Source organism: Pholcus phalangioides, unplaced genomic scaffold, assembly GCF_987345545.1.
Source record: "Pholcus phalangioides strain wild (caught in Gottingen) unplaced genomic scaffold, Ppha-v1.0 ptg000011l_1, whole genome shotgun sequence".
NCBI classification, from domain to species: domain Eukaryota; kingdom Metazoa; phylum Arthropoda; class Arachnida; order Araneae; family Pholcidae; genus Pholcus; species Pholcus phalangioides.
This window is the reverse complement of record NW_028301604.1, coordinates 63,025,797-63,052,330: the sequence shown is the minus strand read 5'-3', so window position 1 is coordinate 63,052,330 and position 26,534 is coordinate 63,025,797. Positions and strand designations below refer to the sequence as shown.

The following is a 26,534-nucleotide window of genomic DNA, read 5'->3' as shown; positions in this document are numbered from 1 at the left end:
GACAGAGAAAAATATTTATTTCATACTTTAAAAAACAACAATGGAATAATATATATTTGAACCTCTCTGTAACAGACACCATGGGACCAAAGTTTTGTCTGAAATGGGGGGAAATGCCCATAAATATATAGCGAAATACATTCAGCAGTCCTCGTTTCACAGACTTCAAGAGTGTTCATTATAGAGGTTCCACTGTATTATACATTCCAAATTTTACAAATTGAAAAAAAATAAAAACACACATACAAAAAAAAAAAAGAAAACTAAGTAAAGCTTTGGCAGCTATCACATATCAGAGAAAAAAACTAAAGCCATTTTTGCACACTTCAAAATTTCTCTTATGAACACAATAAATTCATGAAAAAAAAAAATATATATATAAAAAAAAATGACTAACATTGAAAAAATATTTCACCATGAAAGGAAATAAAGTATTCTTTTGTTTGCCTTCAAGTATTTGTCATATTTTTGTCATTGAGAAATTATCATGGCCAGTTTTTCTAGCATGATCAGTTATCATAGCCTTGTTCTTGAAAGTAATTTTACAAATTGAACATAGAAATGAAGCATCACTTTTTGAGAAGATGGGATCTTGCTTTTTGAGTTTTCCTTCGACAGCAAGGTCATTTGCTTTTTGCAAGATAATTTCATCACCAAGAGAAAATACTGTTTTCAATTCTGCATCTGGATCATTTGGCTTCAGTGCCACCACGTCATAATGAACACCATTATAGAGGAGGAAGATGCGATTTTGAAATTCATAATTCTCTCCAAAATGATATAACTGTGCACTTATCAGATCAATTATAACTATTTCAAAGTCATAATGCTTGCACAAGATAGATAACTCAATAGCACCACCCCAATGATCATCTTGAAGAATCCACCTGCAATACTCTGAATTGGATTTTCCTAGAAAGCCTTCATTGTATGTGGCAGGATCTGCTGCAACTGTGGTTGCTATAATGTTTCTCAGGAAACGATAGTCTGTCACAGTTGTTTTTGTATGAGCAAAATGAACACTTGCAAATAAACAAGAATTATTTGCAGGCATAACACACTGTAAAAGCATACCTTCAGGTAAAATAGCCAGGACTATGGGCTCAATAATTTGCTGTTGCTCCTGATGTTGTGACAACCGCAACACTGGTGAAACTGTAGCAATAGGAATTTGATTAGATGTAGTCCTAGCACAACTATCATCCTCATCAATAATGAGCAAATCAGTAGTTTTTAATGGCACATCAGCAAGTTTAACTTCTTCATTAACATCAATTACTTTTGGAGGAAACCCATGCCTGATTTTCAACTTATACACATCAACATTTAGCCTATCTGCAATGTGAGCTTTCAGGTCACTGAAAGTGCAATCTAATGTCATTTGGTCTATTGTGCATACATTGTCTTTTGACCGGCACCTAAGAACCAATTTTCTAGACTCCATCTTTCCTAAAGAAAATATAAAACCACTTTTACAGACAAATATCAAACACAAAATTCATATTTCTAATCTTTGAATATCTACAGTGCATCTTAAAATATAGAGAATATATTTTTCAAATGAATAATGATTGAACAATTACACAGAATGGCATCCATTTGGGTTTTAACACAGTGGATCATGCTTAAGAAGTTCCCACTTCAGACATTCTCTCATCTTGTCATCATGGTCTGCTGGTTCGAGACCCGGGGCAGTAGCATGTCTTCATGGGGCCAATTGAAATGGTTATTATGCAAAATAAATGTATATTTTTTATTTTTTGTGGGGGGGGGGGGCGTGGTTGCCCCCAGCCCAGTTATGGGGCCACTGTGGTGGTCGAGTGGTCATAGTGACGGACTCGCATCGCGGGGACCCAGGTTCGAGCCCCACCGTCATCACAGTGGTGGTCAGCTGAAGTTGGTTTTCTGTGGTTCCCAACTTCGAGGCGCAAATGCGAGCCGATCTCCCCGTTAAAAAGTCTCGCCACAGAGAGCAACAGTCCTACAAACAGTACAAGTATTCAGTCACTACACATCACTCACTTCACTTCTGTGATATAGATGGCAGCACTGAAAAATCATACACAACACTAGATACGCACTCAGACTGTTAGGTACACGCACTTACACTTCCGGCACAACTCACTAGGTAGTAAATTGCCTATGGCAATACCTCAGTTGTGTTCGGTTTGAGAAGAAATAAAAAACCCAGTTATGGGTCTGAAAAGACCACTGAGAAAAAATTATGGTGGTCTACAAGACCAGCAGTGGGAAACTTCCCCCAGAGGTAATACATTAATCATAGAAGAATCTCCTGTGGGATAATCACTGATACTTGGTCATTTTATGTTGTTTAAATATTGAACGATAAAATGTTTATTGCTGTAAGAAATATTTAGAGAGCTGCATTTTAAAAATTCAAACATTTAGGAGTGAAACTGATTTTGATATGCTTGTGTGTACCAAGTGATGCCACACTTCTTTAGCATCCATTCAAAGAATCAATATTTTCCAAACATTTTCATGTCATCTTAATCTTTTGCATTCCCATGAATTCAATAACTTTTTTTTTAATTCAGGCCAAATTTTTAAAATGAATCTCCTGTCAAAAATGGAGTTCTTAGTTTGTGCATTTTCAGATAGTCTATCTATAATGGACCGTTATTTTTTCTGATATTTACGTGCACCAGCATACGTAGGATGGGGGGTGCCCTGAGCTGAGGCACGCCCAACTCGAGTGTTGAGTCAGCCATGACTGAGATCAGTATTTTTGTGAAGCAAAAACTAAACCCCTCTGTGTGCTTGGGAAGACCCCCCCCCCCCAAGAAAATCCTACGTACCCTACTGTTTGTATGTCATTCAAATTTTATGTCTGAAGTAGAAAATTACTTTCCATTGTCAACCTATTCAGGGACAGGAATTTTTGTCTAAAAAAATAACATTACACTTGAGTATCATTTAGAATATCCGCCTTTTCTCAATCCTGTAGCGTCCATCTAATGAATCTTCATTTTTTCTGTCTGGATGTTACTTTTCCCCACTTATTCCAGAGTGGATACAGTCCATTTCAAAATCCTTTTTTTGGCTTGTTTGTTTGTCTGTCTGTCTTGAAGCTTTGACTTGAAAATGTCTTATTTTCTGCTGAATATGCCAAAAAAATGTGCATTTATAGAGAGATTTTGTTGTAATTATTTCTTAATTAATGTTGCCATTGGAATCTTTGCGAATGATTCAGTACATATATTTTCTTAGAAGCAAATATCTTTCATAGAATGTTTCTGAAAATATAATTTAAAAAAGAATGCTTCTTTAAACCCCCATACTTGTCTATTGATGAAACCACAGAATCAACAGTGGTGCAGACGTGCCAACTTTTGGAATCCAGAAGTCCGGAGATTCTCCCGAGGGGGGTACCACTCAATCAAGAAAAACAAAATTTTTTTTCAAAATTTTTTTTTAGATCAATTAAAACCAAGTTACATTATTCTCCCCCCCCCCCACCCAAGGCAGGTTCTGCATTGCCCCTGAGCGGAATATAATTCCATGTCAGTCTTTCCATGCAGAATAGAGAAATCACATCTACATACTGTTCATAACACATAGCTGTTTCCTTTCGTGGATGCTATCAGTGATTATCTTGGGTATATGAACTCTTAAAAGCTTTATATTTAGCTTTATATAGCTTAGTTTTATATTTTCTTTCTGAAGACATGTTTAATTGGAGGAAACAATTTAAAAAACTTCAAAATACAAAGCTGCTGACAAAAACACTTGTGTTTACCGCACGGCTGTTAATGGAATACAATAACGATTATACAGGAATTTCCACAATCAAGGTTATGGCCCTGATAAATGATTGCAGATAAACGCTACGTAAACAAAGTCACGTCTTTGCCAGTTGCTTAAATGCGGTCACCGAGACTTTCACAGCTGCTGGATGGAAATGACCACAGTTGTCCTCTATGGGTGTTTTCCCTAACGACGATGGCAGTCATTGACGTCACAACATCCGGAGTCTCCCGCCTAAATCCGGAGAGTTGACAGGTCTGGTGGTGGTTTAATAAGGTCTGACTGCAGTTCTAATTGTTTTGTATAGCTTTTTGCACCCCATTAGTGGTATACCACTCTTCTAAATAATAACATATTTAGGAAAACGAATTATCATTATTCAGAACAGATTTCATTTAGCCGACCAGTCATAATGTCTGTGGACCAGTGACTTTTATTTTTCATTTCTAACTCTGCTTATTTCCACAGTCAACATTATATTTCCCATATCAAAACATTTCCTGTTAAAGTTTTACTAATTAATATATTTTTTTATTGAATTTTGCCTTGGGCAAAACCTGTAACCATTGTACACATTTATGAAACAAATGAACCTGCGCCCATGCTACGTTTTTGATGTGCATTCTGCATTAAATTTGCATCTATGAACAGTTATGCATTCAATTTATTTAATATTTACATGATTTTATCTAGAAAAAATAATTTCAATACAAAGAAAAGATTTGGAGAATCAATAAAATTGTTAAAAAGAACCTGTGGCCCTCAAAGCTGAATCTTTTGCATTGTTCACACACACACACAACGAGCCCTCAACAAACTGGAATTGTTCTACAGCAAAAATTCCCTAAGGCTGGGATTACACTATAAAAAGTTTGATGAAATCCCTCTTATAAAAGTTGAAAAATCCAACCAATAAAGCTCATAGGTTACATTCAAGCAAATGCAACCGATAATCTTACTAGTTGAATTTCTCAAATATTATAAAAGAACTTTTAGAAAACTTTTATAGTGTAATCCCAGCCGAAGTGTTTACTACACTTTTTCTTAAAAAATTGTTCCAGATTATTCTGTTTTCAGCATATTCTGTTTTGGAGCCTGAAGCATTCTACAATTACTTTCATCCCAACAGTTTTAACTGTATATAATGTTTCCTAAATTTTTAAGTAAGAAACCTTGAAAGAACATACTTTACCAATAAATTTTGCAGAGTCCTACATAAGTTTTTTTATGGTGTTTTGATAAAGCTGTGTAGGCGTATACATCAGAGATTAAGCTAGGGTTGCATTTTTCGCAAAATGCGAAAGAAAATCGTAGAATGCGCAAAAAGTAGCAGCCACTTTCGCAAAAATGCGTACAGGAGGTACGCAACGAGACGTCCAACCATCAAACATTACATTAGAATTGCAGCATTTTGCTAAAGCTTTTCCCCCCATTTTTGCTTTTTTGCGAAAGGAATTTTTTATCCAGCTTAAACCCTGGTATACATTAGCCAGCTAATCCTGATATATAACTGCATGCAAGGTGCTTGTGGGCATTTTTTAATAACAAACATTTTGTGAACCATTTGTGAAAGCTCTGGACAGGTTTGCAAACATATACAAATACACAAACCATAAAGCTGTTCAAAGCAGAAAATTGTGCGTGTCATGAATAATGAATAACGTTGACTCTCAACAAATAGGCACAAATAGATTCTTCAGCATTTTAGTAGACCTGATTGTTAACAAGTGTTCAAGAGTTTCGAAAACACTGCAGAACTAATGATAAAAATATCACCAACAACACAAATGTCTTCAACATCTTTGCTTTTAAGGCAGCAATTTACTGTGTTTAAAAAAATACTACACCTAAGACATTTGGCTGATGCCTAAATTACTTAACATTTTGTCAAGCCCTGATATAATCTCTGAAACTGTACTGCATAATAAGGACGAATGAGGCTACAAAATAAAAAAAGAGAGATCTAAATAATAGATGTGATGAATATATGAATGGTGTTTGCATAATCTATATATACAGGGTGAGCAAAAAGTCCATAGAAACTTTAAAAATTCATAAAAATTTTAAAAAAAAAACCAAAATAAAAACAGTTTGCAGGGTTAGCATCGCTAGCTTACGGGAATATTTTTAAGACAGGAAAGAAATGGCAGATAGGTGGAGCTGGTATAAGTGACTTCGGTAGAAATATGCAAATGAGAAGGGTATAAGAACTTGCACTCCTAATCCAAAACCAGTTCACCATTGTAAACAGTGTATGTGAACAAGGATGCTGAGTGTGAAGGCTAAAGCTTTGTTGATGAAATAGTTTTATGTGAACCAGAAATCAGCTACCATTGCCTTGCGTAAATTCACAGTTCAGAAGAATGTTAGGACTGGAAAAGAGCCTTTAACAGCAAGAGGCCTCATAAAGCTTGTTCAGTGGTTTGAGGAAACTGGAACACTGGAGGATCGTGCAAGAGAGCCGGATGAACATGTTTAAGGAAGGCATGTTCGCTGTGTTGTAGCCAAAATGGAAGCATTAGCGTCTGAATCAGCTGCAGGGACCAGCAGTGCTCGCGAAGCTGCCAGATGCTTGGGCTTACCACCATCCTCAGTACACAATATTCTTCATGGAATCCTTGATCTGTACCCATACAGATTGCAGTCGTGCCATGAACATTTACCAGTGGATACAGTATAGAGGAAAGCATTTGTGAAGTGCGCTTTCTCCAAAATCACACAGAATCCCACCTGGGTCTTTAACATCCTGTGGACAGATGAAGCTCATTTTTCGCTTCATGGCGAAATTGAGCATCACTAATTGACGCTCACTGACTGATTCATCATCTGTGGATACTTCACCAAACACCAACGCTAGCCATATCGCTATATTGAAATTTACTGCCATTAATGAGGTGGGTCAGAAATGAAGGCACCGTCTATCAGTGGTTGCCTCAAGTTCGTTTGGGAAAATATCTATATACCTATATCCTCCCTCGGGTTCGAACCCGGGACCATGACAGCAACCTTCACTATGGTAGACGAGTATCTTACCACCACGCCACTCGGGCGCTAAGCCAAAATGGCTGGAACTATGTTTATGAAATTGTCAGTGACAATTTGTCATGACATAAAGACATGCTAAGAAGGGGTTTTCCAAAATTCGACCCCAAGGGAGTAATAAAGGGGTTCAAATGTTATATAGAGAAATCATGCCAAGACGAAACCGCTTTCTCTCTCTGGAGCTATATTTATGAAAAATGTAGACAAATTACGCCAAGCCGAAACTGCTCTGGAGTTTTCGGCTGGAGTAAACCGGCTCTGGAGTAAATCGAGTTCTGGAGTAAACCGGCTCTATATTTATGAAATTTGGTCAGTAGTTTTATTTCATGACATAAAGACTCACTAAGAAACGGGTTTTTGAAATTCGGCCCCTAAAATGGTCATGAGGGGGCTCAAAAGTTATATGGGGCAATCATTGCTGAGCTGAAATCACTAAAGTTATAAATATCAAATTTGGGCAGTAGTTTTATTTTGTAATCTAAAACTCACTAACAAGGGATTTTTCAAAATTCATACTGTAAGGAAGGTTGGTCAAAATTTATGTGAGGCAATCATCGCTCAGCTCAATCAAAGAGCTGGAAGCTATAAACATGAAATTTGTTCAGTATTATATTTTGTAATATAGAGACTCGCCAAGATCGGATTTTGGAAATGCAACCCCCAAGGGAGTCATGAGAGATTCAAATGTTATTGGAGGGGAATCGCCGCTGAACAATTTTCATATTACCAAATCCACGCAAGTGAAGCCGCGGGTAACAGCAAGTTTCATTATAAAGTTGGCTCTTCAATACCTTCGGCAGCCATTTCAAAAAAATTTTGGCAAGTTGTATATGACAAGATTAGCAGATCTCATCAATGTACTATTATGCAAAATACAACCAAGTGAATTCATTATCTTACACCTAAACAAGCAGGTGTGGAAACAATTCAGTCTCTCGGAAGGCAAAACTTCACCCCAACCACTTGCCACAAAGAGTCCAGAATAAAATTAATTTGTAGATATTAAAACACATTCTCAATCCTCCAAAGACTTCTTAAGGTGCGCCCATACACTTGTGCTATTTGTTGTCCTTGGGCAATTTGTGAAGCTCTTGCATGATACGAAAGGTATGATGGGTTGCAATGATTAACAAGATGCCAGATGCGCGAAGGAAGTTGTACTTGTGAGGATCTACTGACAGTTGGTACATCAAAAACATTTGTGCTGCGCCTCTTTAATTATGTGTAGCGGAACACATGGTATTGCTGGAGCAATCAGTTCATGTGCGGGCATAAAAGAAGAGAAGAAAAAAAGCAAAAATCACACTCATTTATCTATTATCCCACGAGGAAACACAATAAGCATATATAGACATACCTTCAGAATTTGATTGGATACTGGTCCCCATTTTCACAAAGAAATTAGAATTGAAAAATCAGAGAAAAAGTTTAAGCGAAAGCCTAAATTAAAAATTTTTTTCTGCAATTTTTTCCAGGAGCTAAGCATACTTTTAACCTTGAAAGAAAATGGTCTGAAACCGATTTTTTAGTCACCATGGCAACTTCGGATTTGTCAAGCCCACCAATCATGAATCCAGGAGGAGGAGCAACTAATTGTGTCGACTCATCATGTATTTTAACAGAGACCAATTCTTCCCATGTTATCTAGCTATTGGGAGGTGCAATCATCCCCCTCTGGATCTGTGTCCCTGCCCTGCTAACTAGAGAAAAAAAATTTTCACTTAAACAGTACTTTGCTCTATCCCCAATGCTAATTTCCAACTAATGCACAAGTTATAGCACTGTTAAATGTGCAAGTGCAAAGTGTTTGGAACATAAAAAGCAACAGGTAATGGTTAATAACAATTGACAACAAAGCTGGTAGATTTTTGCGTTGAAAATACAGACAGCTGTTCTTATCTTCCTCTTCTATGAAATGCTGAGACGTCTCAAAGCATACATACATTTTTAAATTTCAAAAATAGATTTCTAAAAGGCATTTTAATGACTAGGGGTATTTCCAGAGTTTTTGCAGTATTTTTTTTTTGTGAAAATGTTCATTATTGCTTTAGTTTTAAATAGAAGTCGAACTAATACCAGCGAAAGTAAGCCCAGTTTCTTGACAAAAATGTGCTGCCAATATGGTGCCCAACAGCGATAGATACGTCAAATTTGGTTGCCGTTGTATTCAGAATAGATATTCGGTATCAAAAATATAATGGTTCTGTCAATCCCATGTACAAATCTTGGAGAAATCTGAAATTGACAATTTGGTTGCAACCTTGATTATGGAATCATAGCCATATTCAAGTAACTTCATCATCAATGCAATACAGCTATGTCATCACCTAGTCATGCATGATATGGGTCACTTCTAAAAAAATGTACATTTCACATTTTTTAAAGAAAAATTTAAAAAGTTAAATTTCAAAATAAAAACAATCTTAAGTTATACTCAATGACTTGAAGTTTAATTTGTTCTGTGACATACGATGCAGTTTTTGGCATATTCTGCTTTGGGACATTAATATATGAATGCCTGATTTAGTTTTTGTCAATCCATTGCCATTATTTCCTTCAAAAAGTCACAATCGGTTCACTATTTTCCTGAAAGTCAGTATCTAGGAAATAAATTAAAGTAGAGTAAATTAAAAAGAGTAACTTCTTTTTTTTGGTATACCATCCATAAATATTTTTTTCACAAAGAAAAAAGAAAACCTTTGTACTGCATTAGTCTATTCTTAGTCACTATTATTCACTGGACTTGTTTTGTGTGTGTGTGTGTGTGTGTATGTACAGGTGTATATACACTCATGTCCATAAATTAAGGATAATTCAGAATCACACGGAAATCGAATTCTAAAGTAAAAATTTCACCTGTAGAATTATCACACACATCTGCAAGAATGATATGCAAATTTCAGGAAGCCACCAGATGATGCCGATAGTACGTCACAATGACAAGAGTGTAAGAGGGGGGTATATAAGGAATGGTGGCAAAGAAGTGAAATTGTTCACAAGAGTGCTGTAAGGCGCTCAGTGTCATAAGCGAATAGTTATGACACAGAGGACGCATGTGGATGATTTTTTACATGGTAGAATTATTGGCTGCCTGGAATGTGGGCGTACTCAGATGGAAGTATCCGAGGAACTTGGAACTGCCCAAAGTGTCATCTCTAGGATTTGGCAACGATTCCAAGATAACGGAAATGTCAGTAGACGTTACAGTATAGGTCGCCCCCGAGTTACAACGCAGAATGAAGACCGGTATTTGGCAGTAACTGCCAAAAGAAGCAGACGGAGCACAGCATCCGACCTGTCTCGTCAGCTATCTGCCGCCACGGGTACCACAGTTTCAAGGCAAACCGCGTACAGACGCTTGGGAGATATTGGTCTATGTGCTCGCAGGCCTGTCAGATGTGTTCCGCTCACGGACACTCACTGTCGGCAGCGATTAGCCTGGAGCAGAGAACATGCAATGTGGACATCGTGACGATGTCCACATTGTGTGATGTTTTCCGACGAGTCCAGGTTTAGCTTGCAGTCTGATTCACGTCGGACTTCCATATGGAGAACGCCAGGTACCCGTTACCACCAAGACAACATCACTGAACGACACCGTTACGGTGGTACAGCATTGCTCGTTTGGGGTGGAATTATACTGGGTTCCAGAACAGATCTGCATGTTCAAACCGGAACCATGAAAGCCCAACCTGAGGATATAACCCGTATGGAATGGCCAGCATTCTTACCTGACTTAAATCCGATAGAGCATGTGTGGGACATGCTTGGCCGACGAGTTGCAGCCTGCAACCACCTCCTACATGTGTACTGGCACTTCGGAGAGCATTGCTTGCTGAGTGGAGTGATCTTCCCCAAGATCAGATCGATAATTTGATACTCAGCATGCCTAGGCGTTGTACGGACTGTATTTCATCGCATGGGAGACATCCAATGTATTAACCATCATACCAACCACGTAATAGTAAGTTTTTGTAAAGGAGATATTTTTTACAATTGCTCCAGGGAGCAAAAATCATAGTTTTTATGAATGGTATCATACATACACCATCGTTTTTGTTCTTTATCTTTTATTTAATAAATGGGCTTTATGAATAAGTAACGTTTGTTTTGTTTCTGAACCTTTATTTGCTGGAGCTGGCATTATCCTTAATTTATGGACATGAGTGTGTGTGTGTGTGTGTATATATATATATATATATCATTAGGATTTTTCTTTTAATTCAAAATTTTTTGTTGATTTTGAATAGTAATTTGATGTTATATCTCGTTTATGTCTCTCAAATTATTGATCAAGAGTGGATCAAAAGAGGGGGGGGGGCAAGTGTTTAGAAGCAAATAATAATATACGAAATTAATGGTTTTGTCCTATTAAATACAGGGCGTATGATAACGGAGCAACCTTTACATCCACTAAAATGCCCCTCATGCAAAGGCAACTTAAGTGAGAGTGCACAGGGGCAGCTCTGGTTGAAAAGGGTGGCTGCTCAGACTTTTCTTTAGACACATAAACTTTTAAAATTTTGGAATAATAAAAATTCACAAGACACCGCACGCTGTCATTCTTTTGAGCCATGCCTTGACAATAAAGATTTATTGTGACAAACTTGACTTGAAAAATTTTATAACACACATTCTATTCTTATCTCCGGAGACTGGAATCTTCCCGGCATTGACTGGAAAAATATGGAATCCCTGTCCGGCAATCACGGAATTAATAACAAAGTCCTAGATATCTTCCTTAAATTTAACTTGGTCCAATCCATTTTTGAACCCACAAGAACCACCCTCTACTCCAGCTCTACCTTAGATCTCATTGCTACCTCCAATCGAATTTCAATCCTTTCCACCTCCATCTTTGAGGGTTGCTCCGACCATAATATCCCAGTCATTAACTTTTCTCTCCGCCACTCTATCCCATCCTACAAACTCGCCCCTAAACGTAATTTCAACAAGGCAAATTATCCACTTATGCAAAATATTTTTCGCTCTCACTTCAATGATTTCTTATCCATATCCTCTTCTAACAATATCCACACCCTCTGGACCTCTTTTAAATGTATTATAGACAAATGCTTAACTACAGTTCCAATTAAAAATGTTTCTCCTAAGTCTTTTTTTAATCCGTGGATCACCAGAGATATTATTCATTTAAAGAGGAAAATCCGCCGAATCGCCTTCAAATATAAAACCAACAAATCCAATTCACTCAAATCCATAATTTCAGCCTCCACCCGAGAACTCAGAAACCTCATTTCCGTCCAAAAGTCCAGATACCTCTCTCATTCTCTACCCCATTACTTAAAAACCAATCCAACAAAATTCTTGAGTTACCTTAGACCTAAATCTGTTGGTCCCACTTCCCTGAGAAGTTCAAATAAATATACATTTTCTCCTTCAGAGATGGCTACCGAATTCAATTTAGCTTTCTGCTCGGTTTTCTCAATAGACCCCTCTCCTCCCTAATACTCTTTTTTTGATTCTATCCACAACTCACCCCCTATATCCTTCTCCAAACAAGGTATCCTAAAACTTTTGAAAAAACTGAAACCCCATTCTGTTGGCCCTGACGACATCCCAAATTCTATTCTTAAATTCTGTGCTGATGAAGTCGCCGACTATCTTTTAATCCTGTTCAATGTTTCACTAAATTCTGCTACCCTCCCGAGCGACTGGAAAATCAATAAAATTATTCCTATCCACAAAACGGGTTCACTTTCCAATCCCCTTAACTTCAGGCCAATAGCAATCACCTCCTCCTGCTGTAAAATCTTCGAGCATATTGTAGCAAAAGAAATCCGTATCCACTTAGACTCATCAGCTTCTTTTTCCCCAACCAACACGGCTTTAGACAATCTCTCTCTACTACCTCCCAACTGGCCCTCTTCATCCACGACCTCTCTGAAGCCATTGATAAAAACCTACAAACTGATATCGTATTCCTAGATTTCTCTAAAGCCTTTGATAAAGTTCCCCACGATAAACTTCTCCTCAAACTCTCCCGCCTTGGCCTTAACGTTCAATTACTTAATTGGGTGGAGGCTTTCCTAAAACACTGTAAACAGTTTGTTCATTTTAATGATTATAACTCATCATCCGCCTCCATAAAGTCTGGGACCCCTCAAGGATTGGTCCTCTCCCCGTTACTTTTCCTAATTTATATCAATGACCTTCCTCAATCCCTCAACTGCACCACTAGACTTTTTGCTGATGACTGTGTAATTTACCGTATCATTCACCATCAATCTGATCAAGAACTTCTCAAACATAACCTGGCTTCCATCGCCGACTGGTGTTCCCTATGTATGGCAAATGCCAATGAATATCTCAAAAACGGTTCACATGAAAGTTACCTGTAAACTTCTTCCTCTTGAATACTCCTACTCCATCAATCATTTACCGTTATCCCAAGTTTCTCATATCAAATACCTTGGTGTCATTATTTCAGCCGACCTACGTTGGAACAAACACATCGACTACATTTACCAGAAGTGTCTTAGCAAACTTTTCTTCCTCCGCCGCAATCTTAAACACTCTACTCGGGATATCAGACTTCTCTGTTACCAAACTTATATCTCCCCCGTCCTCTCCTACGCCGCTGAAATCTGGGACCCTTACACCTCCAGTAATACAGACAAACTTGAATCAATTCAAAATAAATCCGCCCGATTTGTTCACGACTGCTGGTCATCTTTCATTTCTGTGTCCGAACTTAAAAATGAACTTCATCTCCTCCCTCTCTCTACTCTTCGTCTCATTTCTCGATTAACATTGCTTTATAAAATTTTCCATGGTCAGTTCAACATAGATACTTCTGGTATCTTAGCCAAACCATCCTACATCTCTAGAAGACTCGACCATTCCCTTAAAATAAAACCTATTTTTGCTTCCACTGACTGCTTTAAATACAGCTTCTTTCCTCATACCATTGGTGAATGGAACAAACTCCGAAGCTCTATTGTTGAATCTCCCTCTATCACTAGTTTTTTATCCAACATCAAACAATATCTTTGTCATTCTCAATCGCATCCTCTTGTATAGGCCCAAGGGCCAACAATATTGTATAAATAAATAAATAAATAAAGATGTTGAGAAAATTTCACGGAACCAGACAGAGCCGTTATACCAGAAACAAGAATGGATTCTATCACACAGGGCAGGTGTGCATTTTGGTGCATCCACCCAAGAAATTACTGGGAAATTATAAAGAAAGTGCTCTTACATATGCATGGTGGGGATGGACTGTTCATGAAAAGCAAAATTGACAGATTTCCATGCCACAGGGTCATCGATACTGGAGCCAATGTAAGCATCAGAATGAAAGATGTGACTAGAAAACTCCAGCAGTGACTTCTGTATGTGCCACCGTCATTGACACTGGAAAGAAAATGACTGTGCGTGGAAAGTTGGAAGTAAGTTTTTACCACTCACTTATCATCACACTGTCTTCATGGCTGCCATCCAAGACTCATGCACCATTGGACTGGACTTTCTGAGGAAACATGAATAAAAAACTGGATCCTCCTTGGACATGAGGAATGATCAGTTGCACATGCCGAAGGAACACATCACCCTATTCTGATGTAGCCACAACAAAGTTCACCCACAGAAAGTGATGGCCCCTCCAGAAGTGAAAAAAGAGTTCATCCTTGATGAGTGCTGATAGGATTGAAACTGTTCTCTCACAAAATTCAAATGAAGATTTTTTTTAACAGCTGGCTGATGCAAAGATTTATTTAGGAAAGAGAAATTCAACTGTCCTTGCGGGGAATCAAACCAACATCCTCTCACTTACCGGGTGAGTGCCCTAGACCACTAGACTACAAAGGCAATGAATATCTCAATCTTTCCTTAGAGCTTGTGTGCACTGAACGGGACCGTATATGGATGGAGACTTATCCAAGGATGATGTCACTCTCCGCTATCCATATGAATTTTTTTTAACAGCTGGCTAATGCAAAGACATATTTAGGAAAATTCAACTGCCCTAGTGGGGAATCGAACCCATGTCCTCTCACTCGCCGGGTGAGCACCTTAGATCATTGGACTACAAAGGTAACGAATATCTGAAGACATAAAATATAGATTCAGATGGTAAGAAGGGAAAGATACAGCATAGTAAAGGTGCATTGTATGGAGATGAAGATGCCTTGTAGAGAAGATTGTGCCCACAGAACTGTCGTCATTGCCTCAAGGGAGAAGAGAGGTACAGGCCTGTGTACCCTATAGTGAGACAGATAACATCTCAAGTCTTAATCCTTGGAGCAACGAAAAGACACGAAAAGCCAATCTCGACATATGAGTGCTAATAGACTTCAAGGAATCCACCAAGAACAAACCATCTGCTCTACCGCAGATGTAAGTTGGAGGACAGAAAGACTTTCAGATGGTAACCCCTTCTATCGCCTGACAATTCTCTCAACCCAGAAGCTGTAGGAAGGAAGTTTCAAAAGAGTTGCACAGGAGCCCAACTGGTGGACACTTGGGCATAACCAAGATGCTAGAAAAAGTTTGTGAGCGATTCTATTAGGACAAGTCCAGGGCCGATGTGGAGAAGTGCTGCAAGAATTGTGACATCTGTACTGCTCGAAAAAGACCTCTGAAGTATACTCATGCCATCTTCAATGCTACAGCAGTGGTATGAAATTGAAAAAAATTGCCCTGGTCATCCTCAGACTGTTACAGAGAACACACAATGGTGACAAGTACATACTTGTGGTGATGAATTATTTCACCAAGTGACTGGAAGTATATTCTGTTCCTGATCAAGAAGCAGTGACGCTAGCTAAAGTATTGGTACAAAATTGGGTGTTGCCATTCGGAGTCCCTATGCTGATCCATTTCCACCAAGGAAGAAACTTCACTTCAGCAGTTTTCGGCAGCATGTGAAGGCTTCTAAGAATGGAAAAGATGCAAACTACTCCGCTTCGCCCAGAATCTGTTGGAATGGTGAAGAGATTCAATACAACCATCCTGAATCATTTCCCTATATTCCTGAAGCAAAACCAACAAGATCGGGACTTGAAGTTAGCCTGCTAGCCTACAAAACTGCTGTAATGAGAGAACCAGATTCTCATCAGCGCTGATGCTCATGGGACAAGATCTTCAGCTGCCAAGTGACTTGCTGTTTGGGCTACCACCAGATGCTTCTCTTCCTCTGGAAGAATACATCTAGGGACTCCAGGAGTGCCTCGTAAGTGTGAATCGAATCACCAGAGATAGAAAGAAAGAAAAGAAAAAGATCTTTTCTTTCAAACCGAGCACAACTCAGGTCTACCATCATCTATATGGGCAATTTACTACCTAGTGAGTTGTGCCAGAAGTGTAACTGTGTGTGTACCTAACAGTCTGAGTGCTTATGTAGTGTTGTGTTTGATTTTTCAGTGCTGCCATCTATATTTCAGAAGTGAAGTGAGTGATGAGTTATAATTGAATTACATTTGTACTGTTTGTAGGTCTGTTGCTCTCTGTGGCGAGATTTTTTAAAGGGGAAATCGGCTCGCATTCATGCCTTGAAATTGGGAACCACAGAAAACCAACTTCAGCCGACCACCACTGTGGTCACGGTGGGGTTCGAACCCAGGACCTCGGATAGGAGATATCCCGAACCCGGGATAGGATCAACATCGTCTCAGAGAAGATGAACAACAACTATGATACAAAGGCCACATCTCACGACTTCAAGGACGGAGACCTAACCTCGTCTGGCTCTGGAACCCAAAGTTTTGAAAAAGACTGTGCCTGCCACTCCAGACACCATGGGAAGGAACTTACCAAGTTGTGAAGAAACTAACGACATCATAGTGCGGATTCAAAGAACATTAGCATCAAAGTGTAAGGTGGTCAATTTCAACAGTTTTCAACAATTTAACAATTTCCATCTCTGCTTCCAAACCTACATCCTTCCTGTACTCTCATATGCCTGTGAAATCTGGGACCCCCATACTGTCTCAAACATAGACAAATTAGAATCTATTCAAAATAAATCTGCCCGCTTCATTCTTAACTGTTGGTCATCTTCTGCCTCCGTCACTGAACTCAAGCGCCAACTCAATATGCAACCACTTTTTACCCGTAGATATATCTCTCGATTATTTTTCATTTTCAAAATCCTTCATGGCCATTTTCATATCAACACATCCAATTTTCTAACTTCAGCTTCATAATTTTCAAAAAGAATTAACCATCCACAAAAATTGACACCCATCTTTGCATCCACAGATTGTTTCAAATTTAGTTTCTTTCCTCGAACAATAACCGACTGGAACAACCTCCTGTCAAACTTTATTGATTGTACAACAGTTTCTGATTTCCTTTGTAACATCAATCGTCTCTGTCAAACTTCACCACCTCATTCCCTTGTATAGGCCTCGGCCAAGCATTATTGAATAAATAAATAATAAATATATATATACAGGGTGGTAACTATCGACCGTCCAATAATTACACATATGATTCCTTGTGAAAAAGTCATGTGGAAAAGTGTTTTCCATTTTTGGATCGGAAAAATATTAAGTGTTAAGGTTTTGAAATTTTGTGACGTGTCATTTTTTAATGGTCAGTTATTGCCAAACTCCGAACAAAAGTACATTTCTCCGCCAGCAGCAGGTTGTCACTTCTTGAAAATGAACTAAAATATTCAATCCCATTAGAAGCCAAGTTCTGCCTTCTTCCTTCACAATTGGTGTTTTTTTCTCACAATGTAGTGTGATTTATTACATATAACTTATGCATTAGCTTTGTCCCCTATGTTGGTAAATTTATCACCAGATTTGTCAAGTGTTAGCCAAATGAGATGCTTGAATTTTTTTAGCCAGATCAACACTCTTTTGCCGAAATATGGCAATTTGTTTACCTTCAATATCACGTCAAATTTTTTGAGGGAAGTTGCGGTGCATACAGTGTGCACGTGTTTACAGCACAATCGTTATTTACGTTGCCATTTTAATCAGATTAAATGTTGATCGATAAAACTGCAATATTTCTTGGGATTTTTTTAAACTTTTATCGAAACTGTTACGCATAAAAGGCTTCAATGAAGAATGTAAACATGTTAACCTGACGAATGTGTTACTGGTGGAAACAGTAAAATAATAACAATGATTCAATCGAAACTTTTATAATCAAACTTGTTTTGTTATGAATTGACCTATTCAAAATAATTTTTGGTTTCAGATTTTTTCTATTGATTAGGCCTACACTACTCAATATACTGATTCTGTTCTAAAATATTCAGGATGGAGAAAAAACAGAAAAAATCAGGACTATTCTGGAAAATACAAGACAAAATGAAGGATATATAGTCACCCTATCGTATGCCACAGTGTATAACTCATTTTATTTATTATTATTTCATAAAATCGACCCTCCCAACAATGAGCTCTAGATCCGCTCATGCCACAAGCAACATACAAATCACATTGAAACTGTGCGAAATGCAAATCATTTATAAACTTAATATCAATACATAAAGATCACTGATGTCTGGTAATGATGTGTTGAATAAAATAGGAAAGTAAATAAAAAGTTGAAAGAAAAATTTCCACGTAAAAATTAGTGGCTGCAGGCTATATTGAAATATTGATATTGTGCATTATCTCAAAAACAAGAGCCAAATCTGCAAAACCAACCCAAGTTTTGAAATGAGCAGCCCCAATATACCCTAAAACCATTAAAATTTCTTTTCGGAACATGAAAATGTTTTTTTTATTTTGGCCCAAAATTTGGTTATTTTTAACCTACTCACAAACGTTTAGTTTTATGGTAGTTATTAGAACCAGTGTATTATTTGAAAAATAACTTCATCCGTCTCAAAAATTTTTAAGGGTAGTTCAGCATACAATATTCCAATATTCTTGTATGCTGAATGCCATTAAATTAGAAATTATAATAAAAAAGTAAAACAAAATAGACTCCATACTTTCTGGAGAACAAAACAAAATGACTAAATGCTTATCTATAACCTCTGTAAAGCTGGCATTGTGAGATGCAAAGAACATATTCTGACTTAACTTGTAAAAAAAATGTTTTTTCTCTTTCCTGAAAAGTGTGAGGAAAAAAAACTTTTTATATCTTTCGTTTTCTGGATTTCTGTGTGTGTGGGGTAATATATTTGTTAGCGTTTCTAAAAACGCCAAGTTATACGTTTGGTGAATTTGGCAGGATTTTGAAGTGACGTCATCAATTTTTAAAGCGGTATAGCTCATTAATTATGGGTCTGATGAAATATCTGAAAACACTTTTCAGTATTAGTTTTTTACAAGGAATCACAGGCGGTTGATAGTTACCACCCTGTATATATATTCTTCTGGTTAACTTCATACCTTCTGGCATCGTAATCAATCCTATCCAAAGATGTCACTCTCCACTATTGTGACAAAGGTTTTGACAGCTGGCTGATGCAAAGATAAACCTCAGAAGGAAAATTCAACTGGGCTTGTGGTGAATCAAACCCACATGCTCTCATTTGCTGGGTGAGCGCCCTATACCACTAGATGACAAAGCCAATGAATCCCCTTTCCTTAGAGATTGTGTGCACTGTATGGCCCATTCAGTGGTCTAGGGTGCTTACCCGGCAAGCAAGAGGACATGGGTTAGATTCCCCGCAAGGCAGAGTTGGTGAGAAAACCAAAAAACTCCGTTTTTTGGTTTAAACTGGTTTTTTTTGGTTTAAATAGCATTAACATTAAAAACAATAAAATTTCTGAAAAATCCTTCAGACTTCTAATAATTAATTAAAATAAAATGTTTATAATAATGTAATTAACACAATTTCCATATTAATCTATAAATATTTCTTACATTTTAATAAAAACCATATTTTGCAATTTAATTATTTTTTTTGCTTAATGAATTACTTTGTGTTTGAAAATTCTTAATGTTATTATTAATCATGTAATTTAAAAGTGTTTTCTCCAGTTACTTTCAGTATACTTAATTAGGAAGCCATTTTACAAAAACTGTGATAAAAATTAGGTGAATATAATGTATTTAATAAAGCATAAATAATGCAGATTAATTAGCGATGAGTTACGATATGCAGCGTGTGTGTGATTATAACTAAAGTTGCGATTTAAAACACAGTAGAAGAAGAGCCATGGTCAGAATGACTTGAAAATTTACAATAATATTCCTGAAGCAATAGAATTTTATATGGCAAAGGGGGAAAAATACTTAAAAATAGAAAATTAGCAACACTGTACTCATCAGGGTCTAAGCTAGATAAAAAATTCCTTTTGCAAAAAAGCAAAAATGAGGAGAAAAGCTTTAGCAAAATGCTACAATGCTAATGTAATGATTGATGGTTGGATGTCTACTCATTCCGTACCTCCTGTATGCATTTTTGCGAAAGTGGCTACCACTTCTTTCGCATTCAAAGATTTTCTTTCGAATTTTGCGAAAAATGAGACCGTAGCTTAAACCCTGGTATTCATCCAACTCAAATTTGCTTGCAGAATGGGAACAATGGCCATTCAGGGCAAAATGATAACTTAATTATTTGCACGATTTCATAATTCATGGAAACATCACAAAAATGAAGTAATTGAACAAATAACTACAACTTACTCAAGAAATGTTAGATATAATGTCCACACATCGTAATCTGGCAATGAGATGAAAGCACAAAAATTCTTGTTCAACAACAGATCAGACTATGTCATGGTCATGATGTGGATGTTCTTGCAATTCACCAATGTTTGAAATTTGACCGCTGTTCATAACATTTTGAAGTACCCCCCCCCCCCCACAGCCAAAAGTTGCAAGGGTTAAGGTCAGGTGAACTGCGGCCGGCCAGGTGTCATGCCATCCTGTTATTGTCAAAATGGGTCTACTGCAGCTGCTTTGCTGGTATTGTGATATGTGCATCTTGATAAAAGTTTTGTTATCCAGGGCTGTCTTAAGAGTATCATGGGCCCCCAGGCCAATTGATTTTTCTAAAGCCTTACCAAACAAACTCGAAAATTTCAACCAGATCTCATTTTTGTGAGGCCTCTCTTCAATTGAGGCCAGGGTGGGCCCATGCCTTGCTATCCACACAATGATGCTGTTGAACTGTCGAAATGACGTGGTTGCACAAAACAGATTATATTGCTGGCCAAGTACAGCATCATCTACTTGCACATTTTGTACTTTTTTTCTTTTCGCAAAGAAATTTTCAGAGTCCCATGTAAATTTTTAAGTCATTCTGACCAGTAGCTCTTATTGTACAGTTTTGGAATCAAAACTTTAATTATAACCACCCTGTATATAGCTGATCATTTTCCATTAAGCTGTTATTACTGAACCTCGATCAACTGGGCTTAATGGTGAAAGAATAAAGAAAAACTATTGAATCTTAAGACTGGGTGATATACCGTATGAGCTGTGCTACTTCTTATGGGAAAGAAAATGAAAATGCCTGTGAGGTAATGTAATTACTAGTACTAGATCTTTGTCCTTTAGGGGCAGTTGGTGTCTTTATTGGATTATAAGATCACCTGTGTGTCCCTAGCATAATGATGTCACTACTGTTGCTGCTTCTTTGTGAAGGAAAAAAACAAAAACAACCTTGTGAGATAATACACCATTACATCAAGATGTGTAATGCAATCCGTATTCATGAATTTGCTAAAGATAGAGCATCAGAATGTAGCCAATAGTTAGAAAATTTGGCAAGAATGAGAAATTTCGGCTTCTATATATATCTTTTTTCTTCCAAATGACATCGCCTTATAGCCGCGGCATTTTGAATGATTTGAAAAACCGTTGGGAGAGATTTTCTCTCCCTTCGTATATATAATGTAGTGTGTGGGTCGGATTAATTAATTATTAGATATCTCTTCCTTCAGGTTGTACCTTTAATATTTTCCAATATTTATTCTTTTCTACATACAGGATGTCCCTGTATCCTTTTTATTTTTCTTATTTATTTTATTTAAAAGAATCTGGATTCCCAGAAAGAGAGTCCGGGTTTTAATTTATAATACACAGAATATATTTATTTATAGAACATGCAGGACCGTTATTTATTTATAAGAACCTGGATTCCCGGAAAGAGAGTCAGTGTTTTAATTTATAATACGTACATAGAATATATTTATTTATACAACATGCAGGACTGTTGTTTATTTATAAGAACCTGGATTCCCGGAAAGAGAGTCCGGGTTTTAATTTATAATTATTTTTATTATTATAATTATGCTTGTTGGTTTTAGCATTTTCATGCTCGCTCAATCCAGCTCTTATTTATGCTTCCATTTCTCTTGTTTCATGATATTTTTCATATTGTTTTCTATGCTGTCGATTTTTTTTGGCGCCCGTAATGTGTCCAACGGCCTTGGCGACTTTTGATGGGATTGTAACGTTACCAAATTGGGCCCCGTGGAAATCGTCCTTTATTCTAGTCATTGTTTATATATTTTGTCTCCGGGAGCGACCGGCAGGATCGTGTCCGCCGATCGACCGCCAATTTGTTATGTTTGGTTGCCAGATTCAATATTATAATGTTTACAATATTTCCTTTTCTCATGAAATTATGTAAATCAGATATAAGCTAATACCGCACCTTCAATGTTGTGATTGGTTCTTCAGTGAGGCATTGTGGGAATGCTGCTATATAAAAGCCAGCTAGAGATGTGCTGACTCTCTTCTTCTTCCTCTCGACTTCCTTACCTACGACTTATGACCGACTTAACGATTTAATCAGCAAGGCGTCACGCCCTGTCATGGTGTGAGCTAGATCGTCTCATAAATGCAATGAAGTTACAATAGTAGAAGTGTGCCTTGGCACTTATCCCGTCTCATCGCACGTAAGGTTTCAACGTCGTTGTGATCCAGTGATCGGTTAGTGGCCAGACCGCCCGCCCGTGGACCTTTGTCTCCAGTTCCATGTGTAGTGGCTGAGCTTTCATCTCAATGTGTGTGTTTACACCAAAATCGTCTGAAGCTGGTGCCGACGAGTCTTTGGCTGTGTGGCAGACACCTGAGAGTACCTACCGGACGATGTGATAACACGTGAAAACCTGGACACGGCGGTGAGATCGATTCATATTTTTGTTTCATTGTGACAATGAGAGAAAAGCCTGTGATAATTGTGATAAAATGTTGATTAATAGTTTAACATATAAAAGGCCTGTGATAATTGTGATTACGTTGATTAATGGTTTAACAATATAATTGAATAAATGTTATAGTTCTACCTAAACTTTGTCTATTCCATTGTTGTCATCCACTCAATGTTTACTGGGGGAAAAAATATTAAAGAACCGGGAGGTAACGAGATCAATAACGTTACATAAATTCTGGGGGCTCGACCGGGATAGATCACAAGAACGTTACAGGGTCGTCTGACATGTTTGGCGCCGAAAAAAGTTGCCAAAAATCGCTAACCTGTCCCTTATACCAAAGCTGTTTCCCTATCATCTTACACCATTTAAAGATGTACCATCAGAATATACCCCAAGAATATAAAGTGTGATAGGAATGAATGATTTTTTTTAGTTAACCCATTTACGCCTATCGTCCTAAATGTAGAACGGTTCGTTATACGATTATAAAGTTCTGAATTTAAGGCAATAACAGAAGATGGAGCCACTAGGGCTTCCTTGAAGAAATGTTCTTGGCCATGGACAGACCAATTTGTGCTCTGTATGAATAGCACATGCCGTTTGGACCATCATATCTTCGGGTTGACGGAAAAATTCTGAAACTTACGATGGCGTCTACTTCCAGTTAAGATACTTTCTTTATAATAATAGTTGATATGAATGTTTTTGGTAATAATTGTTCTAAATATATAGAGAAGTAATGTGCAAATGTCAAATAGTGTGCATGTGCGTCGTAGCATTCATAATATTGTATACAAATATGGTGACCTAGACGTAGGACGCTAGGCATATAAGGTAGCTTTTGTTTATCTTTTTATCACGACGCTATTCAAATCTTAGTGTATGTATTGATTATAATTGCCCTAAACAACAAAAATATGTATTTAGTTTTATGTATATATACTTGTATATTTATTTAGTGTATTTTTATTTTTTGCAGACGAGTACCTCAATGCAAATTTTATGGGTCAAGTAAGATGCCAAAACGCCTATTGATTTACTAACTGGTATTGAAGAACAGGCTTATAAGGATGGAGCTGGCCTAAGTCATGCTGATATATACATTGAACCACCAGACACTGCAGCTGGACATATTACAGACGAGGGTTCTGGTGATGAAGATGACAGTGGCACCCTGAGTAATCTGCCAGGAAGCCTGCTTCGTGCACAAGTTGTACCAGATTTAGATTCCAGTGTTGAGGAGTTACCTGCTGTGGCAGTAAAGAAGGCTCGAACTAACAAAATTAACAGAAAATAGCATGATCGTGACCTTGCCCCTGTGTTTAGTGAATGGAACAGAGATGAATCTCCTGGTTTAGATGAACTTCTGTCAAAAACTTTGACTCCTACTCAACTTTTTGAACTATTTTTTGATGACGGTGTGTTCGAGTTGGCTATTACCGAGTCGAACAGATATGCTATACAACATAATACAAATTTAGGAGTTACAATTGAAAAAATGAAATGCACTATTGGGATATTGCTTGTTAGCGGATACATTTAAGTTCCACGTAGAAGGATGTACTGGGGAAACAGTTCAGATTCACACTGTGAGCTCATTGCAGGTGCAATGCGAAGGGACCGGTTTGAACGCATTTGTTCTAACATGCACTTTGCTGATAATAATAACTTAGATGTGGAAGACAAATATGCAAAACTGTGTCCCCAAATTGAAAAACTGAGTGAAAACTATTTACGGCATGCTCCTATAGAGGAATTTTATAGCGTAGATGAATCTATGTGCGAATATTTTGGACACCATGGGTGCAAGCAATGTCTCAGAGGCAAACCAATAAGATTTGGCTTTAAAATATGGTCTGGATCTACAACTCTCGGATATGTCTTATGGTTTGAACCATATCAAGGGAAAAATAGCAAGAGGAATGATGCTGTTTTAGGAATAGGTGGAGATCTGGTGATGAAATTTGCCAACATCATACGTCAGCGACACCCCCTAAATTATCACATTTGTTTTGGCAACCTTTTCACGAGTCTCAAACTGATGGAGAAACTAAAAGCTATGGGTATAAAAGGCACAGGTACAATTAGAGAAAATCGAATAGAGAAGTGTCCTTTGGAGAGACAAAATGATTTGAAAAAAAAAGCCAGAGGAGCATGTGACTACAAAGTGGATGAAACAGCCGAAATCATCCTTTGCCGATGGAATGACAATAATGTTGTGACAATGTGCTCTAATGCTGTGGGTGTGGCCCAAATGGAGACTACTAGTAGATTTTCATCAGCAAAGAAAAGCCGTATCACTGTGCAACAGCCAAGAATGGTGAAAGTTTATAATGAACATATGGGTGGAGTTGATCAACTTGATCAGAATGTGAACAAATACAGGGTGTCTATTCGAGGAAAGAAATTATACTTTTGTTTAGTAACATACTTTTTGGACCAGGCCATAAATAATGCCTGGCAACTACACAGACTTTGTGCAGGAGATAATCAGTTGGATTTACTCAATTTTAGAAGAAGGGTTGCAAGATTCTATCTAGAATCTTTTGGAAAACATCGAGAACCAGGTCAACGTAGAAGGCAACCACATGGAATACCTCAAGCAAGATTTGATGGATTGAACCATTGGGCGATTCCTCAAGAGAAACAAACAAGATGTGCTCAGCACCATTCGAAAACAATAACTCGTTGTGAAAAATGTGATGTTGGATTGCATGTAAAATGCTTCAAGGTTTTTCATAGCTTGGTAGCTTAAATGCCTAGCGACCTATATATAGGTCGGCTCAGTACTCTGAATCTGCTTTTCAAAATTTTACGGAATTTTCTTTTTTGTATTACTTTAGGTCAATAAAACACAAAATATTCACTTTTTGTTAAAATTTTTTGATTTTTAGTCCCTTCGGCGTAAATGGGTTAATAATGAACCAATGATATTTTTCAAGGGAAAAAACTAAATTTAGGCCACTTTTATGCGACTTTTTGAAAAAACTCCAGACTGGTTTTTTTAAAAAACCACTTGGTTAAAACCATGGTTTAAACCAAACAACCCTGCCACAAGGCTAGTTGAATTTTCTTTCCTGGATTATTCTTCGCATCAGCCAGCTGTCAAAACCATCGTAGTAATAGCGGAGACTGATATCATCTTCGGATAGGATTGATTATGATTCTAGAAGGTATGAAGTTAACCAGAAGAATATACATACATAATTTTTCTGTCGCAGAGAACATAAATCACGCTCAAGAAGTCATTAGTTGAAAATAAAAGTCCATCTACACGAGTTGAGTGATTAGGTAATTAACAAAAGTTGAAGTCGTCAATCATAACCGACCCATTCTGTTTTAAATTTTATTCAAATACATTGCATCAAATATATTATGCATTTGTGTGAAAATCTGTGATAATTTCTTATTAAATACTATGGGAAGTGGTTTTTTTTTTTTTCTGCTGAAAGCTAACGGGAGGAAATTTGATTCATTTGAACATGGAAATGTATTAACTGCGAAATGCTACAACCAGTACTGAATAACCAGCATTTGTACAAATAGGAATGATGATCATCTCACCTCGCAACTGTTACTCCGTTGATCAGGAATAAAACTAACAACTTCAACTCGATCCAAACAGACCACCAAACTTCTTGACAGTTCAAACGTTCGCAGGCTATTCTACACAATACA

At 37.5% G+C, this 26,534-nt stretch overlaps 1 protein-coding gene across 1 annotated transcript; it reads right to left on the bottom strand.

The window, feature by feature from the left end:
• On the bottom strand, nucleotides 1–26,534 carry Yod1 (Yod1 deubiquitinase). Its single transcript, XM_089239900.1, has 2 exons — nucleotides 26,421–26,534; nucleotides 1–1,449 (listed from the first exon to the last, which is right to left on the bottom strand). The coding sequence occupies exon 2, from the start codon at nucleotides 1,442–1,444 to the stop codon at nucleotides 461–463; it is 984 nt and encodes a 327-aa protein (XP_089096026.1). The 5' UTR covers nucleotides 1,445–1,449; nucleotides 26,421–26,534; the 3' UTR covers nucleotides 1–460.

What these genes read in the sequence shown, in the direction of transcription:
- Yod1 (XM_089239900.1), bottom strand. Translation starts at nt 1,444, where the DNA reads ATGGAGTCTAGAAAATTGGTTCTTAGGTGCCGGTCAAAAGACAATGTA.